This window comes from Neophocaena asiaeorientalis, unplaced genomic scaffold (assembly GCF_003031525.2).
Source record: "Neophocaena asiaeorientalis asiaeorientalis breed wild unplaced genomic scaffold, Neophocaena_asiaeorientalis_V1.1 scaffold211, whole genome shotgun sequence".
Classification (NCBI taxonomy): Eukaryota; Metazoa; Chordata; class Mammalia; order Artiodactyla; family Phocoenidae; genus Neophocaena; species Neophocaena asiaeorientalis.
The window spans coordinates 1,594,334-1,613,385 of NW_020172824.1; the positions used below are offsets into that span (position 1 = coordinate 1,594,334).

Sequence of the window (19,052 nt, forward strand, 5' to 3'; positions counted from 1 at the left end):
CCGGACCGGGGCACGAACCCGTGTCCCCTGCATCGGCAGGCGGACTCTCAACCGCTGCGCCACCAGGGAAGCCCTATTGTTTTTTTATACAGCAGTTCTTATCAGTCATCCATTTTATACACATCAGTGTATACATGTCAATCCCAATCTCCCAGTTCATCACACCACCACCACTACCCCTCTGCAGCTTTCCCCCCTTGGTGTCCGTATGTTTGTTCTCTACATCTGTGTCTCAATTATATCTATGTTTCTATAGTAAAACATTCTTAAGTATTGGGAATCTTCTAAATAACAGCTATATATGTGGTTACAATAAAGTTCTAAAAATTTCTAAATATAATTTTGTTAATGGAACATAGAGGTATCTCAGTCTATCTTCATTGTTTTTGGTATTTTAATATAACTTCTTATTTCTATAAATATCAGTGAACCCACTAATAGGTACTGAAGTTTACACGCTTTCCCTCTAGAGAAGTTTGATATATGTTTGTTCTTTTACTTTTGTTGTACCTTAATGTGGGGACCTATTTGTGTTTATAAGAATGCACATAGGGTTGGAACAACAGGGAAAAGCAAAATTCATAAGAATACAAGGTCGCATAAGATTAAAACCTGACCCATTCAGATAGAAATAGAGAAATGATAATTTTAGTTGTATATTTTTCAAAATTACAGGTAGTTGTGCTATGTTTTTAGAATCAACAATCTAAATAATTTCAGATATATCTGTTACAATCCTGGGCCTTGGATACTAAAATTTGAGGGATGTCTGTAAAACACACAGTTTTTTAGAACAGTTCATTGCTATATGATTATTTACTCAATTTATGGGTTTAGTTCTGGGAAATTAATTTAGAGCCATCCCAGATTTGAACATAATAACTTGGTATACCAAATTTGCCATTCCAGAAACTAACACATTATGATACCAAATTACTTCTTGATTTCATGAAACTTCCTTTCCCAGTACTTTATATTATCTCATCACCATCTCTAGCATGCAGATAGTAAAATCATCACCCGTTTTACAAATGAATACATTTAAATATAGACATAGAGAGGACAGGGATTCTGGATTTTAAAAGATAAGAAGAATGGTGAAAGAAATCAAAGAGGCTGGATTGATATCTCCTTTCACCCAAATTTAATGCTCTAGAGTCCATGGTAATTTTCCTCTAGCCAGTAACCTAAGAAGTGCCTGAGTTTAGCAAGATTCCACTAGATTTGAGAACCTAGCTCAATATTTTGGGAGGAGAAAGAGCATTTGAGGATTTGGGGAGTGTCCTTTGCTAACTGAAAAATACGATTGAGCTTTTTCTTCCTTTCGAAATACAAAGCTCTCATGATGCAGCACTGAATGTAAATGGAACATTTAGAAATGGAATCACAAGCAATGCAACTTAGACAATGCTGGGTGTCTGTAAGGTGCCCTCTGGCCTTCTGGTTGGTGTGTGTCCAATATAGCCTCCATCACCTCAAGAGCTCGGTTTCACCTCAGAAACTAGGCCATCTCATCTGCCACTTTCTCCTTCACTCTCCTTACAAAGCTACATAATCACCAACTTGACATGTGAATTAAACAGATAGCACCCTGTTGCAGCCGACAATTTATGAGGCTTATAAATTCCTGATTGTAAAGGACATTGCAATCTTCCAATGAAAGGGGCTCATGAATTAATACATTATATTATTATTGTTTTTCATCCTGCAGTATCAGCTCACCCGATTCCTTCTTGTTGGCCATTCTACACTTTTTAAAACCAAGAATAGATGGCCAATTCAGATAATACCACCTAATTTAAAGACACTATAAGTTACTCTTGACAAATGTACAGTTTTAGCCATGGCACCTCCTCTGTGGCAGCTTTATACTACAGCATTAATAAAATTAATTTCTCTTTCATAAGGATTTAGAGTTGTAATTTATGATAACTGTTTGTTCACTGCAGGCAGAAAGATTAAAAATGAGTAAACCAATATACCAACTAAACTGCAAGTCTAGCTTTATTTTCTTTTGGGGAGGGGCAATAGGAGAGGTTTTTAAAAACAGCTTGATGTTATCTGGAATGGTGTTCTCAGAGGTTCTACTACTAAAGGCTTACCTCAGTAAACAGTCAGTGCTAAGATTTACATGTTCTATTAACTAGTAAATTATTTATCTGTAGTTAAGTGGAGCAATCAGAATAAGAAAGATCAATATTAATGATTTTCCTTACTAACAACTGCACCCTAATAAATGATACAGATTTACAGTTATTTAAAGAATTACAGTAGCTTATCTGAATCTTATTTGAACCCTAGTAATTAAGAACACTTGGTCATTTACTTGTGTGACTTGGGCAAGTTATGCCACCTCTCTGGCCTCAATCTCCTCATCTCTAAAATCAAAATAATAATGTTACCCACTTTGTTTGGTGACTGTAATGATTAAATGAGTTAATCTATGTAAAGTTCTTAGTACAATGCCTAGCACACAGCAAGTGCTCAAGAAATGTTAACTGTAAAATTATTATATTAGTAATAGTCGTCATCATGGCAATAATGTTGCAAAACAAAACAGAAAACCTTTTCACTCAGGCAGAGTCCACATCATCTTCTGAATATTAAAGGTAAGGAACCACCAGAGGTGCTAAGTGACCTGAGGTCACAGCAGTAGCTGTTTGTAGATTCCTAAGACTCACAGGTCTTGCAGTTTTGACATCAGTGATGTGTGCATTAAAGCAGATGGAGTAGAAGTTTGAGGGTGATCTACCTTTTCTCTTTTTTAAACTAAAGGATCAGAAATTATATTTCTTTGCTGATATTTCTCCCCAAAAAGCAGACCAAAGAGAACTTCCGTATGGAATTTAAGATAGAAGTAACGGAACAAAGAAGATTTTCAGAATGTCCCAAAGGTTTTACTGCAAGATTCCAGAATACTGCCCTTCACCACTGCCCTCTGGTGTGGCGCCCAGGAAGCGTATATGAATGTGAGAGAAGGAATCCAGCCTTTGGGACCCACAAAAAGATATCACACTGAAAGAGAGTCAGACTAGTCATCTACTGGTTAGAATCTTCTCAGATCATCTGTCCTTAGCTGAAACTCTACACCAATTCAATTCATTCCATTCTGGCAGGAAAAAAAAAAAGAGAGAAGAAGAAATAGTGGGGATGTTATTTGCATATGTACTTGTGTTACTGAAGTTTTAATTACCTTCTATTATTCATAAATGTCTAGTAGTAGTCAGGGTAATGGCGCAAGTACTAAGTTAAACTCTCAAATCTGCTAATGTAAACTAAGATGATGAGATAATTTTCAGTTACCTGTAAACGTGATTTTACCTTGAAGCTGTTGGGCTTGGTCTTGTACCACTACACAAGAAAAGTGTACTGAAAACCCAATCAGCCGGATCTCTCTCATCAGATATTTTGGTTATGTGAACTTATTTTTCCCCCTGTTCTCTGCTTTAAGCAAAATAAGACCATTTCTCACACTTACGAGTCAGCCTCTCATCACTGTGTAACCACCACTGAAGTTTAGAATCACAGAACACCAGTCACTGAAGAAAGATTCAGTCACGTTCATTACCCTTATTTTCCTGATTTCATTTTGGCAGAAAATGGCTAGCATAGTTTCATAAAGACAAGCGAACCCAAAAAAGTCAGTTCAACTTTTATCCTCTGTTCATCCCCCTGAAATACTGTTCCATTTTGCCCCATTTTTTTCTCCCTGATTGTTGGTCAAAACTCTGGTCATAGATAGTAGGATTTACCTGCCTCAGGAATAATAAATTTTGCACAATGTAATGTTGTTCTTCTAATGTTTGTTAATTTGTTGCTATGGTAAGACATTCCTTGGTAATGTCAAGAAACAGTATCCAAATTATTAAAGAATTGCTCAAGTGTAAAAGAACTGAAAGGCATATATTTTCTGACTTTTTCACATAATTGAGACCAAGTCTTTGATTTATTTAGTAGCAGATGGAGGAATAATTTTCTCCTTGATAATAGGACACAGTTTTATTTTCTTAATGGCACAGTAGTGCTATTTTTTGAAATGATGTAATGGCTATGCTCTTCTACTATAGCACATCAGTTAATGAATGAAAAACATTTTTACATTGTACTTCATGAAGGCAACTTCAATATACAAGAAGTGTCAGTTTCTTGTAAGTAAAATTGCTGTAGAGCTACATAATAACTGTGTCATAAATATAGAATGCTGTCTCTTAAGATTCTTGGAGTCTGAAAAATGATCCCCAAAGAGTAAAAAGAGGTCAGAAATAGATACAATTTTTAGTTTTACTTAACATGAAAAAGCATATTTAGATATTTTTTAATTGGCTTAAAATACTAGATAGCACCAATGACAGAAAGAGAAACATATAACCATTGCTAAGGAGAAAGGGAAAAATGCAAGAATAACAGTGAATAATAAATATAGGAGAGCGAAAAAGACATTTTATATCCCAGTGGCATAACAACGGGAATACAGAGAGAACTGGACTGTTGTTAAGTGAAATGTTTGAGTATTATTTCAAAGTGAGTAAAATTGATTAAAGAACTTGAATTTTTAATATGTTTGCCACCAATTTCAGGGAAATTTCAGGGAAAATGGAAGGTCCAGATCAATGGAAAAACCAGTATGGAGTTTAAGGCTTGTTTGTGCCAAATCTGCAATGATAGCTCTACTAGGAATGATATTCCAAAATTGGGGCTGACTTTCTCGTTCATATCCCATAAGCATGTATTCACGTGTACCATTAGATTTACTTTTTCTAAGATCTGCAATCTATGTAGAAACCCTTACCTTGGGAGAGAATTTGTCTTAAATGACTGTTAGCCATAAAAAAATGTGTGTAGGACTATGACAGAATTCCTAGGGTATTATTTATCTCTCCTCTAATTGGAAAAGTTGGTGTTTATAATTTGTTATTGTTGTTTTATACAAAGATATTCACATTTAAAGACTTTAAGCATTTTCTTTCATTCAGCTCTTCAGGTCAAAACACAAGCAGTCAGGAGATTCATCCATCTAATTCATCCTACACCTCCGATCTGAGTGAGTCATACACTGGCTCGGCTCTCTTGAGGAACAGAACTTTTTATTCACGCTCGGATTCTGGAATATCATCCCTGGTAAATATTTTTGATTAGCCGTTTACCTAATGATAAGTTTAAAAATGTGTTTTACCTTGGATTTCACACTTTTTAATAAGTGTATAATTATAATACACTTTTAATAAGTGTATAAACTTTATACACTTATTAGATAAGTGTATTTTAATAAGTGTATAAACTTTTAATAAGTGTATTACACCTATCCTTGTAATTGGGGGGAAAATAAAAGGTTGGTACTCTCAGTCCCAACTCAAAGAGGCAAGGGAAATAATCTGAGGTGGAGGAAGGAAGACAAAAGAGACCAAGATGAGTAGAAAAGATAAATGACCAGAGAAACAAAAATGGCGTCCCTTCCTTTCCCCCACTGAGTTTAAATTCTGTCCCTAGTCTAAGATTTATCTCCTTTCTTTCTGGAATGTCCTTTGGCCAAATTTTCTCCTCGTAAACTCACCACTTCTAAGACTTCTCTCTAACACATCTAAGTGGAATCAACTAGGCCTTTTCTCTTTTCCTTCTTTCAAAATTGTTCCACTCATCCCACTGGATCAAAATGAGTTATTTATATGTCTGCCTCCCAAATTACAGAAAATGAGTTTTTCAAGCACAAATGCCATAGTTTATTTAACTTCATATCCTCAGTGTCTGACAGAGTGCCTGACACATAGCAAGGGTACAATATATATTTGTGAATAAATGAATGGATTGAAATTCAAAATATTCAAAAATATTTATTGAACAAATGGATTAATCAATTGGTCCATCAGAATTAAAAAAGAAAAAAGAACAGGGTAAGACACAAATATTCACTATTCCTTTAAGAAGAAACAACGGTCACAGAACTGCAACACACTGACAGCCTTACATAGATTTAAACAAAGAAATGCAAAGGCTCATTTTTCTACAATGTCAGAAATCCCAAAATCAACCTCATAACTCCTTTCAAAAACAGACAGGGACTGGTGGTGCAGTGGTTAAGAATCTGCCTGCCAATGCAGGGGACACGGGTTCGAGCTCTGGTCCGGGAAGATCCCACATGCCTTGGAGCAACTAAGCCCGTGCACCACAACTACTGAGCCTGCATGCCACAACTACTGAAGCCCGTGTGCCTAGAGCCCGTGCTCCACAACAAGAGAAGCCACCACAATGAGAAGCCCACGCACTGCAACGAAGAGTAGCCCCGGCTGTCCGCAACTAGAGAAAAGCCCGAGCACAGCAATGAAGACCCAACGCAGCCAAAAATAAATAAATAAATAAATTTTAAAAATGGAGGAGGCAGTATTTGCAATGAATAGTAAAGGATGGATGCAATTTTAAAAATAAGATGAAAGAGTTTAAAAAAAAGACACGTTTTTGTATAAAATTAGATGTCAATTGAAAAATGGAAACTTTATTCTTAAATACAGCTTTAGCTTAGATTCTTTCTCAGCAAGAATCTCATGAAATAGCACCAAAAGGTAAATGGGGTGTGGCAACTACAGGAAATTTAACTTCTAAGAAATTTTTATTCTATGATAGGAGCAAGCAAAAAATTCCAAAAGCACATAACAGTTTGGGAAAGAAGCTTCCATAAACATGTAAACTGAACAACCAAGAATGGGCCAGAGACTACATTTTTCAATAATCTGAAATGTATTTGTGCTTATAAAAAAAGACGTTTTTGTATAAAATTAGATGTCAATTGAAAAATGGAAACTTTATTCTCAAATACAGCTTTAGCTTAGATTCTTTCTCAGCAAGAATCTCATGAAATAGCACCAAAAGGTAAATGGGGTGTGGCAACTACAGGAAATTTAACTTCTAAGAAATTTTTATTCTATGATAGGAGCAAGCAAAAAATTCCAAAAGCACATAACAGTTTGGGAAAGAAGCTTCCATAAACATGTAAACTGAACAACCAAGAATGGGCCAGAGACTACATTTTTCAATAATCTGAAATGTATTTGTGCTTCTTGTTTTTTTATTTAATTTATTATTATTATTATTTTTTTTTTTTATGTGGTACGTGGGCCTCTCACTGTTGTGGCCTCTCCCGTTGCGGAGCACAGGCTCTGGACGCGCAGGCTCAGCAGCCATGGCTCACCGGCCCAGCCGCTCTGCAGCACTTGGGATCTTCCCGGACCGGGGCACGAACCCGTGTCCCCTGCATCGGCAGGCGGACTCTCAATCACTGCACCACCAGGGAAGCCCTAATTAACTTTTTAATGTTGCTCTTAATGAGGGAGAGAGCTTTTGTTATTTTTAAAATGAAGATATTGAAATATTTATGGAACAACTGAGGTCATTCAGTGATGAAGTAAAAGATCAAAGCTAATTGATTATTAAAAAGCCACCTCTTCCCAATTTATTTTGAGGCAGCTTTTCCCAAATTCTGCTTTACAGGATGCACTAGTCCCATGTGCTGCTCTCAGAATAAAAGGTTCTATGGTTTAAAAGTCCAGGGGAACACTTTGTAGTACCGACTCACAATATATGCTAAGATACTAAAGGCTCAGAGAAGTCCTGTGGTAAGAGAAATGCTTAGTTCGGTTTAATCCAGAGCCTCATAAGCTTATTTAATGGTGGAAATGTTTTTCATGTTAGTATCAGTCAAACAAATGTGCAGCTCAAGCAAAGCATAAACTATGCAAAATGCTGCTCTGTGAAACGAATGCAGTTGTTCTGAATATTGTAATGACATTTCTTCAAATCAAATATTCCGGTTTCATTTATATATGTGCATAACACTGGCTAACAGAAGAATGAATCTATGGCGTATGTATTTAACATAATATTCCGTTCTGAGTAATATGCCTTTTTGTTTGTGTTAACCTTGAAACTATCATAAGCTATGTAAAATACAGGAATTTTGATTGATTACAACCTCAGTAATAGTAAACAACATAAAATTGCCCTAGATGTGATCTTGGCACATATTCTGGTCAGTAATATACTGTCCAGAAAAGGAAGATGACCAGACCTGAAATATTTCATTCAATACTGGCTACACATTTCAAGAGCAATGTCAATAAAATGGAACTCTTCCCAAGGAGAACCATGTTTTCCCTGGATATTTAATAATTTGTAAACCATGATCTGTGAGTAATAACTAAATGACAAAGAAGATGACAACTATTACCAAACACTTAAAATAGTAGTCACATGTGGAGGGATTCTTCTGTGTAGCCTCAAAAGGCAGAACTTGTACAACTGGACTAACTTAGAGGGATTACTTGGGGTCCATATAATGAAGAGCCATTAACAATTACAACTCTTCTAAAATGGAATGAGATTCTTTATGAGCTATTCAATAAATATTAAAGGACAGTTTATCAGAGGTGGTGTAAAATGGGTTCATGAATGGGTAATATATTTATTTCTGCTGTCATTTGTCATCAAACATAAATCAGTTGCAGGTGTTGGAGATGCAAAGTTGAATAATACATAATTTAGATTGGACTAAGATAACGTTTATGAGCACACCGTTAGGTAATTGAAGTTAATTTGGCTGAATGTTTGGGATGGGTTCGCATTACTTGCACCCATAAAAGTAAGTGAACTATATATCGCCAGATGATATTTCTCTTCTCTCTTATTTTAAAGCTTCCATCAGATTCTTTTAAGTACCTTACTTGGCACAAGGTAGAACAAAATGACATCCAAGGACGTCAACTGCGTTGCCCAAGAGTAAGAGAAGGTAAAGGAACAGAAGTGTGTGGTCTTTGCGTACATGCTCCTAGTGGATGTTTTTTGAGGATCACAAGACATTACTTGGGGATTAAAAACCTGCATTACTTGCAGGTAGAAAAATTTCCCATTTCAAGACCATAGAGTTGTTAATATAGTGAAGCCACCTTTAAAAGTATATTCTTATAGCTGATTATATAAATAATAAATGTTCAGTATTAAATATTGGAAAATAAAGAAGAACCTGTAATTCAATTATCCAGAAATAGTCACTGTGACTTTTATTTCCAGTTAGTCTTTTTTTGTATTTCTTTATTTTACATAAATACTTTATGTAAAGTATTTCTTTACAAAATTATGTGAACAATTGTGTTTCTTGAGTTTTTTCACTTTATACTGTGAGCCTTTCTTTCCGCCATGTTATTAAACATTACCCCAAACAAGTTTTTTAAAAGTTGCAGATCTTTCCATCATAAGGATATTATTAACTTTACTTAACCAATGATCTTTGTTGGAATTTTATGGTCATGAATAACACTGTCACTTCAGTGGACGCCTTTAAGCTGATTAATCCTACATCGGTTTTTTAAAAAGCGTAAAAAATAATCTAAATAAACCAGGTAGTCTCATTAGTATGTTCACTAAGCATTTTAAATTTGGTAAAATAACCAATGTTTTACTATTCCTTTTTCATCCTATCAGATTTTACAAGTGTACTGGTGTGACAGTATGAAGAATTTTTTATCTGTAGCCCCAATATACATAACGTTTGATTTCTATAAGTAGCTTCAATAGATAAGTTGTGTAAGGGCAGAGAGTGTGCATTTCTCTTGTCTCTTTTGCATCCCCCATAAGCTGATGAAATAATATTAGACATAATTCCTGCTGCAGTGAGTATTTATGCTTTACAAAACATCAAGAATCTTGGCTACCTTATATCTGTATTTGCAAACTTGCAGATACATTGTCTATCGTACAATTGTAATATTGATTTAAGAAAAGTTGCTTTAGATATACTCATCTGCCCATTTCCCCACTCCACTGCATTACTTTACCCACCAATGTCTTTCTTCTTTCACTCAAACTCAATTGACAAAGAGTGATTAAAATAATATCATTTTCTTTCTTATGTTTTAACTCTGCCATATCTATTTGCAGCTAAGCACTGGCTTATATAAGAAAACATTATTTTATATTATAATGATTTATATTATATTAATTTATTTTATAATAATAAAATATTATTAGATAGTACTATTAGAGGTAAATTAGAACCTCCATTTGGAGAACTTAGAATATTTTTCAAAGAGCAAGAAATTATGGGGAATTAGTGACATGTACACACTTCTATTTTTAAAATAGATAACAAGGGCCTACTGTAAAAAATTTTTTTAAATGAATAAATAAATAAGTAATAAAAAAGAAATTATGGGGAATTAGGAAGGAAGGAGACCAGAGGCTATGGAGGCCATGTGTGTCACAGGCATAGAGTTCATCAGCAAAAGAAAGAGAAAGGGTTACATCAGAGGCTAACGAAGGCAGGGTTTAATTGGCTCTTAAACTTCAGTGTACGGACAAATTACCTGGAAGTGTGTGGTAAACACAGATTCCCAGGCAGCATGCCCAAATAATCTGATATAGTTAGTCTGGAGCGGGGCCCTGGAATCTGCATTTGTTAAAATTATCACAGGCAATTCTGTTGCAGATGATCTGAGGGCCATGCTATGGGAAACACTGGTTTAGGGGGCTTGGGGAGAGGCAGGAAAGGAAGAAATTTGAATAGGAAGTGAAAACTTGAGAAAGTAAGGGTGTTGGCATTTATGTGCGCGCGCATGCACGTGCATGTGTGTGTGTGTGTGTGTGTGTGTGTGTGTGTGTGTGTGTGTGAGGGCAGTGGTTGATAATTGTGCAAGCACGACGAGGCTTTGGAGCACAGGTGAAGAGCTGAGGTTTAGAGAGAACTGTAGAACTGAAGAAACTGGAAGAGATGACAGAAGAATAAAATCTAGGTGTAAACTGAAAATGAGCACGTGTAAAGAGTCCTGTGGTCTCCCTCCTTCCCTGATTTAAGCAGCCAAGTCATGCCCTGAGGTCGTCACTCAGCAAACCGAGCCTTTGTGATGACCATGCTGGCCATTTATGCAGAGGCTATCACTGCTCTGCAGAGATAAGGCACATTTTCCTTCTACAAATCATTAACAACACCCATTCTCTCGCAAGTGGTAAAAAGAATGGAGCATGATCTAGGGGATGGGAAACAGTGGAAAATCCCATCACCTCAAACCGTGAAGAAAATAGATGTCCTTTGTTTGTTGCCCTAAATTTTGTTGAAGTGTTTGGTTTTTTTGCTTTGTTTTTTGGGGTTTTTTTTGTGAGATGGAGAACAAGTGCATTTCAGAAGCATTCTGATAAGAATGACCCTCTTTCTAGATTAGATCCTGAAACACCCATAAGACTACTTCAGTTGATCTCAGTTGCTCAAACTGTACATCCAGGAAGAGTCCCTAAGAAAAGAAAGGTTAGCTGGTGTGTGATAAACAGCAATTTCCCAAGGCTTTGACTGCCAGATAGAGACGGACTTAACTCCTCCCAGTTAAACGAAGCAAAAGAGCAAACTGTTGGCAGAATTCTTTTAGAGAATAGATTCTTTCTGTTTGAAAAGCTCCCAGCAAGTTAATTCAGTCACTGCTGTTAGGAGTTACTAATCCAGGGAGGGGACAAAGAACAAGCTCAGAGATGGCAGGTGAAAGCCAACATCCCTGGGCTGTCAGATATTCCAGACTTCAGTTCTCAGCTGCTAAGATATATCTTCAATTATCAACCAGGTCTGAGTTTAAAAAAAAGAATCCCATTTAATAGAACTCCTCACAGTGGAAGAGATCTTTGGCTTCCGACTTCAAAGAAATCTTTGGAAGCTGCTTTAGAAAGAAATAATTGAAAGAACAGAAGATGGATAGAACTCGAACAAACAATACAGGGCAGAGTTTAATAACTCTGGGGCACCTATTGCACGAAGAAAGCCACCAAATTTGGGCGGGGGGTATTCAAGACAATAAATCCTGAGGTCTCCCCAGTCAATTAGGTGATGGTTCCAGTTTTTCCAGTTCTACAACTTTTAACTCCAATCATCCTAATCAATGAACAAGACCATTTCCTAGCACAAGGATATTTTATTTGTAAAGTGATTGGGATACTACCACCTTCAGGGGTAAGTGATTCCCTGGGTGGCAACATTACAGTTTGTTATGAGAGAAATGTCTAAAAGGACAGGTTAGATTCTTGGCTTCCACCTGTGCCTGATGAAAAAACTGATGTTTTTGTCAATAATGGAATATTGGACTGTTGCTCTTATCGCCTTCCATAAATCCTTCACAAACGGACTCATTATCTCCCATCACAGTCCAGATGAACTTGCCACAAAAGCAAAGTTTGTTCCTGATACCTTCAATATCTTTTCTATGCTCCTTTCACCTTTGAAATTAGGGGAATCATGAATTCCAGAAAAATGGAGTTGGGGGGAAAGGGGTACAAATGGTGCCAGGTCTGACTCAAGAAATACAATATATTAGAGTTGGAAGGGAATTGAAATCATTTAGTTTAGGATTGCTGTCAGGGGCTTGGTTGGCATCAGAGCCGAATGAAGTTTGCCTGGGGTAGCATGATAAGAGTGTAGGGGTCTATGGCAATAAGAAACCTATGTTGGTGTAAAAGTATTAGAAATCAGTATTTTTTATAAAACATTATCAACTTCAAACATAATTTCTCACCAAATTCAGCCCTTGATGGGCCCTTGATGCTAGTCTTCCCCATATTTTTGCAAACTTGGAAAACCGAGGCTCAGAAAATTAAAATTAATCATCTGGAGTCACACAAGTGCCTGCTACTTAACTCCAGACTGGAAACAAGATATCCTTTCCCTAACCCTGGAAGTTATGTGCAAACCCGATTTGGAACACAATACGGTTGGAAAATAGTAGGAAATGAGTTTGGAAATGGAGATTGGGATAAGATAGTAGAAAACTTTGCTTGATGAACTAGGCTTTTTCATCTTTATTTGGTAAGCAATAAGAAATCTGAAATGTTTTGAATATGTCAGTCCTGTGGTAAAAGCTGTGTTTTACGAGAGCTGGGTGGCAATTTGTGTCATTTATGTTGAAGGAGAGAAGATTGCAAACCAGGAGATCCAAGAGAAAGTAGTTACGGTTCAGGTAGGAAGGTATGAGGGTCTGGACATTGAAAGGGAAGGGATAGGTTCTCAAGGGGAAAACTGGTAGGACTAGGTGGCTAATTGCATTGAGAGACAAAAGACAAAGAAAGTCAGGAGTGATTTCATAATCCCTAAAGAGAAAATTATATGAAAATTAAAACCATTATACTGATGATTTTTCTCACTTGCCTGGGCTAGAAGTAATTTATGTAAGATTAAAAGTTAACTCTACATGTTGACTTTTCCGAACAGTTAATAGAGGTCATTCCTCCCCTTTAATCACTCTAGAAAATCATCAAGTTATCTCTGAACCTCAAAATATTTGCCCAGAATTAAAGAGTCTAATAAAGAATACAGATATCATATATTTTAGCTAGGACATTTTTCCTAGCAATGTGCTAAATTGCATTTAAAAAGAAATCTATAGGTGAGAATTTAAGCTAAAGGTGACATTTGATCCTCTGTGGAAACCTAGACCATAGATAGCAAACTTGTGAACAATTTAAAATAAAATATTCTGCAACCCTATTTTTTTTCTGATAACTGTATTCACTCTACTGTAAACTTAAAAAAAGTAAAACAGATGGAAAAGAATAAACTTGCTGATTTGTTTGCTATTTCCTCTCTCTTGTATAACTCATCCTGTGATGGGAGGGCCTAGGAAGTCAGCCCATCAGAAATGCCACAAGGCTTCCTGCAGCAGGAAGAGAAACAAAGGAACTGGGTGGCTTAAATATTTAACAATCATCTCGTGATTAATTTACTCTTGTCATACCTGCACATCTGATTTAGTGTCCTCAAATCAGAGGTTTCACTTTGTTTTGTTTGGAAGACATGAGAGGAAAGTTATTCAGCAAATTTCAGGAAAAATGATTTTCAACAATTAGAAAGTGTACAAAGTGGTCAAGTCCTGGCATCTTTTCTGTCCCCATCTCTTCCCCAACCCAGTTAAGGCAGGCAAGCAAGAGTGTGTTAAGTCGCATAAGTACATTTTGTTACTGCTCACACTATGTGGGCCTAAGAGTCCAATCCTGTCTCCCTCAATCCAAATATCTAGTGGAAGTTTAAAACAACCGGCCAAGCATCCAGTAAGGCTGTCAATCCTGTCTTCCTAAACCTACTTCCAAGATCTCACCTTGTGATTTCTGCTCAGGACCCTCTGCGGAAGAGTTGTTCTTCAGACAGGAGTGTACCTTGCCTCCACGGAAAAGAGTCCTTGAAAAAAACAAATGGGAAACATGGCTGCAAGAAAACTGGGAGGACTGCAGGGTGAGAACATAAAAACAGAAGAAGAAAAAAAAGCCTATTTCCCTCATTGATTAAATTACGACACTTTTTTTTTTTTAAGGGTATTTGCCAGTATAAACATCAAAACTTTAAGCACATCTTTAGAACTTTCTCTGAAAATAGTGGTGTTTGGGCTCTCCATCTCTTTTTCCATCCCTTCCCTTCATCAAGACTTGCTACTTATTTTCTAATCTTTATTTTATCTTGATATTGCTGAACTTTGGAAAAAGTTTAAAAGAATTGAGAATGAAATTGGGTTTTTTTGATAATAAAAAAGTCAAATATTGAACAATAATCCTTATGAGAGAATTTATGATGCAATCTTGAATCCTTTGAACAATGCAGTAAGCCAAAAATTTTGAAGATTCAGGGCAGCCAGTTGGGTCTGAACAGAGCTATCCTGGAACAAATCAAACTTTCACCAGTGAAGGATATGAGCTGTGGTTTCTTGGTGCTGAAAATGACTCCGCTGGCTGAGCCCCTGGCATTGAAACAGTCCCTGTAGTTAGCCCGACCACTACCAATCTATGGGGCTGCCATCACTCAAGCTTCTAATTCCAATTGGAGCAAGTCATGTTTAAGCAGAGGACTGAAGATTTAACTGGGAAGACTAAGCCACTGGTAGCAATAAAAGAATAAATCAACTTCTTTATAGCGGAGTAAGATGTCAATATTTTTTCTTCGAAGTGATCAAATTGTACGTGAGGATTTTAGGAAATCTTCCCCAAATGAGACTTACTGGGATCTCCTGTTGCCTTTTTTGTTTTACAGATTGATCTTGTATGTTGTAGGATTATAGAATTAGGGTGTGGGAAGGAGCTTCAGGGAGGGTCTGGTCCCAACTCCTTCCTTTCAAAAAGGAAAGGAAAGTTTAGAAAGAGAAATGATTTGCCCAAGGTCACACAGCTAATTAGCAGAAGACAGGAAAATAGAATATTGTTTCCCAGTACAGTGTTTTCTTTCTAAAATTAATTTTAATTATTCTTATATAATGGATGGATACATTCTACTCTTTAAACAATGCTCCTATTTATTTATTTGAAAAATTTAAACAATACACTTAAAACTTTGACCTCTACTCCTAGGATTCTTTTTAGAGGTAATCATTCCAGTGTATACATGCATTCGTTCTTTATAGCTGTCATTTAAACCATGGATATATTGTAAAGGCCAATGGAACCTTGCTAATAAACTATCATAGAAAGTTTAACTGGCCTTTAGATAACTATACTGTCAGAGAATGGCTAAATAAACTTTAAACTATCACAGAAAACCTTACTGGGAAATAGTGGTCAAAAAATTCTATTTGAGAAGGTGATATTTAATGTAGAAATGATAAATATAATATCTTAGTATTTCTTTGGTTTTATTTTAAATTAAGACCTTTTATATTTTGGGAAAATAAAATTTAAAGTAACAAATTTTATAATGTTTAATGTCTAAAAATATCAAGACCGTATCTTTTTAGATAGATATCGATATTTCCCTAAAATAGTAAATTATTTTGCTTCAAATTTTTAAAAAAATGTCATTTTATGCAATAATTTCTATTCACAGAAATTGATGGTAAAACTTTGGAAACAAAAAGTTAAGTTGACTTTTAGCAATAGAGTTTACAAGAGCAATGCTACCACTGAGAGTGGTTTTAATTTCCTTGGGATCAAAGTTGGGGCTTCCCTGGTGGCGCAGCGGTTGAGAGTCTGCCTGCTGATGTGGGGGGCGCGGGTTCGTGCCCCAGTCCGGGAGGATCCCGCGTGCCGCGGAGCGGCTGGGCCTGTGAGCCGTGGCCGCGGAGCCTGCGCGTCTGGAGCCTGTGCTCTGCGGCGGGAGAGGCCACAGCGGTGAGAGGCTCGTGTAAAAAGAGATCAAAGTTGACTGATGTTAAAAGTAAAAATAAAATACCCACTATCTCTGAAATATGCCAAGTCATCCTTATGTATGTATCCCAGGTTATTTTTAAATAAATTCATATTTTCCATCTTTTGAATGATGGTATCTTACTCTGAAATGTATATAAATGTGATTTCTGAGTATTTCCAAGGAGGCTAAAGATAACTAATCATTTAAAGCCAAACAGAACTTTACCTCCTCTACTTTTTACCCCTAGAAGTAATTTACCCCTAGAAGTTTTACCCCTAGAAGTTTCAGAATCTGTTTGAGGGTCTTTCCCTCTCTCCCTGATACACCCCCCCACCCCACCAACCTTGTGTGTAATTCTAATCAGGATCCAGTCAGGATCTTCACCTTCCCTCCCTACCTTGAGAAGCTCTGCAATAATTTTGTGTTTGGATGTGTGAATGTTTTAGAAGACCAAAAAACAAAATAGTAAAAACTGCTGGTTTAAATATGCAACACATATTAATTTAATAACTATTTTTAAAAGTTGATAAAGCACTTGCTTTTTCTTTTTGTTTTTCCTTCAGAATTTGAACCTTTCATTTCAGGATTTGGGGGACCCTTATCAAGTTGCAAATTTTAACAGGATTCTTAGAAGACTAATTCGAGTTGAAACCCTCTGGTTAGTGGATAATTCACTGGTGGATTTAAGTGCCGCAAGATTGCCAAGGTATCTGCTCCCTAGCATGTCCAATTACTAAGTTAAAGTGAAGTCTTTGCTCTATGGGTGCGTGACCATTGTCTGTTCATACTGTGGCCCCTCTCACGTGGTCAGGTCTTAGTGAGAGTGCTAAGCGATGCCTGGGCAAGGCAAAAAGGGAAATTTATAAATCAAAATGTCACACTTTAGAGGGAAAAATCTATTCTTTTTCAAATTAATACTGTTATTATCAATTATTAAGGGAGTAATTTGTAATCATAGAACATACTGGCAGAAAAGCCTGCTGTGTTCCTTGCATTGTCAACTGGAAATACAATTACATTATACATACATTATCATTCTAAGTTAGTGATTTTTTGTCATATTGTCTGAACACTTGTGGGGAAAGACTCTACAGGTAGTTGACAAGAGTCTTGGCTTCAGGGTCACATTCTAATGGAGGGGTAGGGGTTGCCAATCAGAACAGTGACAAAAACAAACTAAAAATTTTTAAATTTATATGGCCTCTTTGATATTCCAAGGACCCTAAGTTACTGAAGTTAAAAAATAATCTGTCTCTTTGCTCAGGATTGCTTGAGAACTCTGTGGAGAGCTGCCCTTTGCTTCACCAGGCAGATGGGTAGCTGGAGTGAGCTCTGGTAGCCATCAGAGAGGCAGACAGAGGTTCTCAGAAGAGAATTAGGAGATGAAGGAAATCAAGCAGCTACAAGAAGGAAGGGTAAATCCCAGAGCAGGTTAAGATACATCTCTGAGCTGGGCTGAGGTAGGGCAACAAAAAGAGATCATCAGGGGTGGGATAGGGAGGGTGGGAGGGAGACGCAAGAGGGAGGGGATATGGGGATATACGTATACATATACCTGATTCACTTTGCTATACAGCAGAAACTAACACAGCAATGTAAAGCAATTATATTCCAATAAAGATGTTTTAAAAAAAACCAAACAGATCATCATAGTTGCACAGGAGAGGGAAACAGTCAGGCAGACAGAGGAAGTGTCAGAATATGCAATGGTCCCTGGGTATCTTCGGTCATATTCAAAGCCCCTTCCCAACTTTAGACAGACTTGGATAGCATTTGATTTTACTTATGTTCTTTTCAAATGACAAATTTAAAAACACCTGAATAAAAAATTTCAGAGGAATCTTAATATCACTGCCACCTTAACTTATTCAGTTACTTGATGTTAATTTGTTCAGTTTTTTTTCCCCCAGACTCTCTTCTAGGGATAAAATAGTGATGCATTAGTTATATTTTTCTAATACACATTTAAATAAACAGACAGCAACGACAAATTTTAACAGTAACACAGCCTACTTTGGAAACACTGAACTAGAAGACCATTAATTTGGAGTATGTGAACTTGATTTGATCCAGATCAGTAAACTTCCAAATCTTTGCTATCATATAAAAAAGAAGAGAGAGAGAGAAACTCCAGTGACTGAAGAAAAGACTTGACCGAGTTTTAGTATTCTCTAGATGTATTCTTTTGGCCTTTCTTTCTTTAGAAATAGGATGTGTCATATAAAATTATATAATTGCAATTCAAACTTTACAACTGTCAAATCAGTGTATCAAGAGAAAAGAAAATTGATGCATGTATATTCATAGCCTCCTTCCCTTCTGCCCCAGGTGAAAAACCACACTTGGTTTGCCACTCGTCTCCCCTAACATTATCCGACTAAGGATCTGTGGTAGGGTGAATCTGAGAGGCTGAGAAAGTGGCAGGGTATACACTGAAAATGAGAGAATGACTAGCAGATGAGAAAACAACAGATTTCAAGGAGGACAGAGAGACAGGATCTGCTTGGGCTGGGTTTTCAATTAGAAATTGCAATAGTACTAACGTGCATCTAAAGATTATGTATAGGGACTTCCCTGGTGGCACAGTGGTTAAGAATCTGCCTGCCGATGCAGGGGACATGGGTTTGAGCCCTGGTCCAGGAAGATCCCACATATCGTGGAGCAACTAAGCCCGTGTGCCACAAATACTGAGCCTGTGCTCTAGTACCCGTGAGCAACAACTACTGAGCCTGCATGCCACAACTACTGAAGCCTGCGTGCCTAGAGCCCGTGCTCCGCAATAAGAGAAGCCACCGCAATGAGAAGCCCGCGCACTGCAATGAAGAGTAGCCCCCGCTCGCCGCAACTAGAGAAAGCCCGCATGCAGCAACGAAGACCCAACGCAGCCAAAAATAAAAATAAATAAAAAATAAATTTATAAAAAAATAAATAAAGA

General features: G+C 36.9%; 1 protein-coding gene across 1 annotated transcript in view; it reads left to right on the forward strand.

Moving 5' to 3' along the window:
* LOC112397636 (uncharacterized) overlaps nucleotides 1–19,052 on the forward strand; it is a 24,312-nt gene that overhangs the window by 1,832 nt on the left and 3,428 nt on the right. The window contains exons 2-5 of the mRNA XM_024741884.1: nucleotides 4,974–5,118; nucleotides 8,680–8,773; nucleotides 14,124–14,239; nucleotides 16,681–16,823. Of these exons, the coding sequence (XP_024597652.1) occupies nucleotides 4,974–5,118; nucleotides 8,680–8,773; nucleotides 14,124–14,239; nucleotides 16,681–16,823 (498 nt within the window). The remainder of the gene's footprint in view (nucleotides 1–4,973; nucleotides 5,119–8,679; nucleotides 8,774–14,123; nucleotides 14,240–16,680; nucleotides 16,824–19,052) is intronic.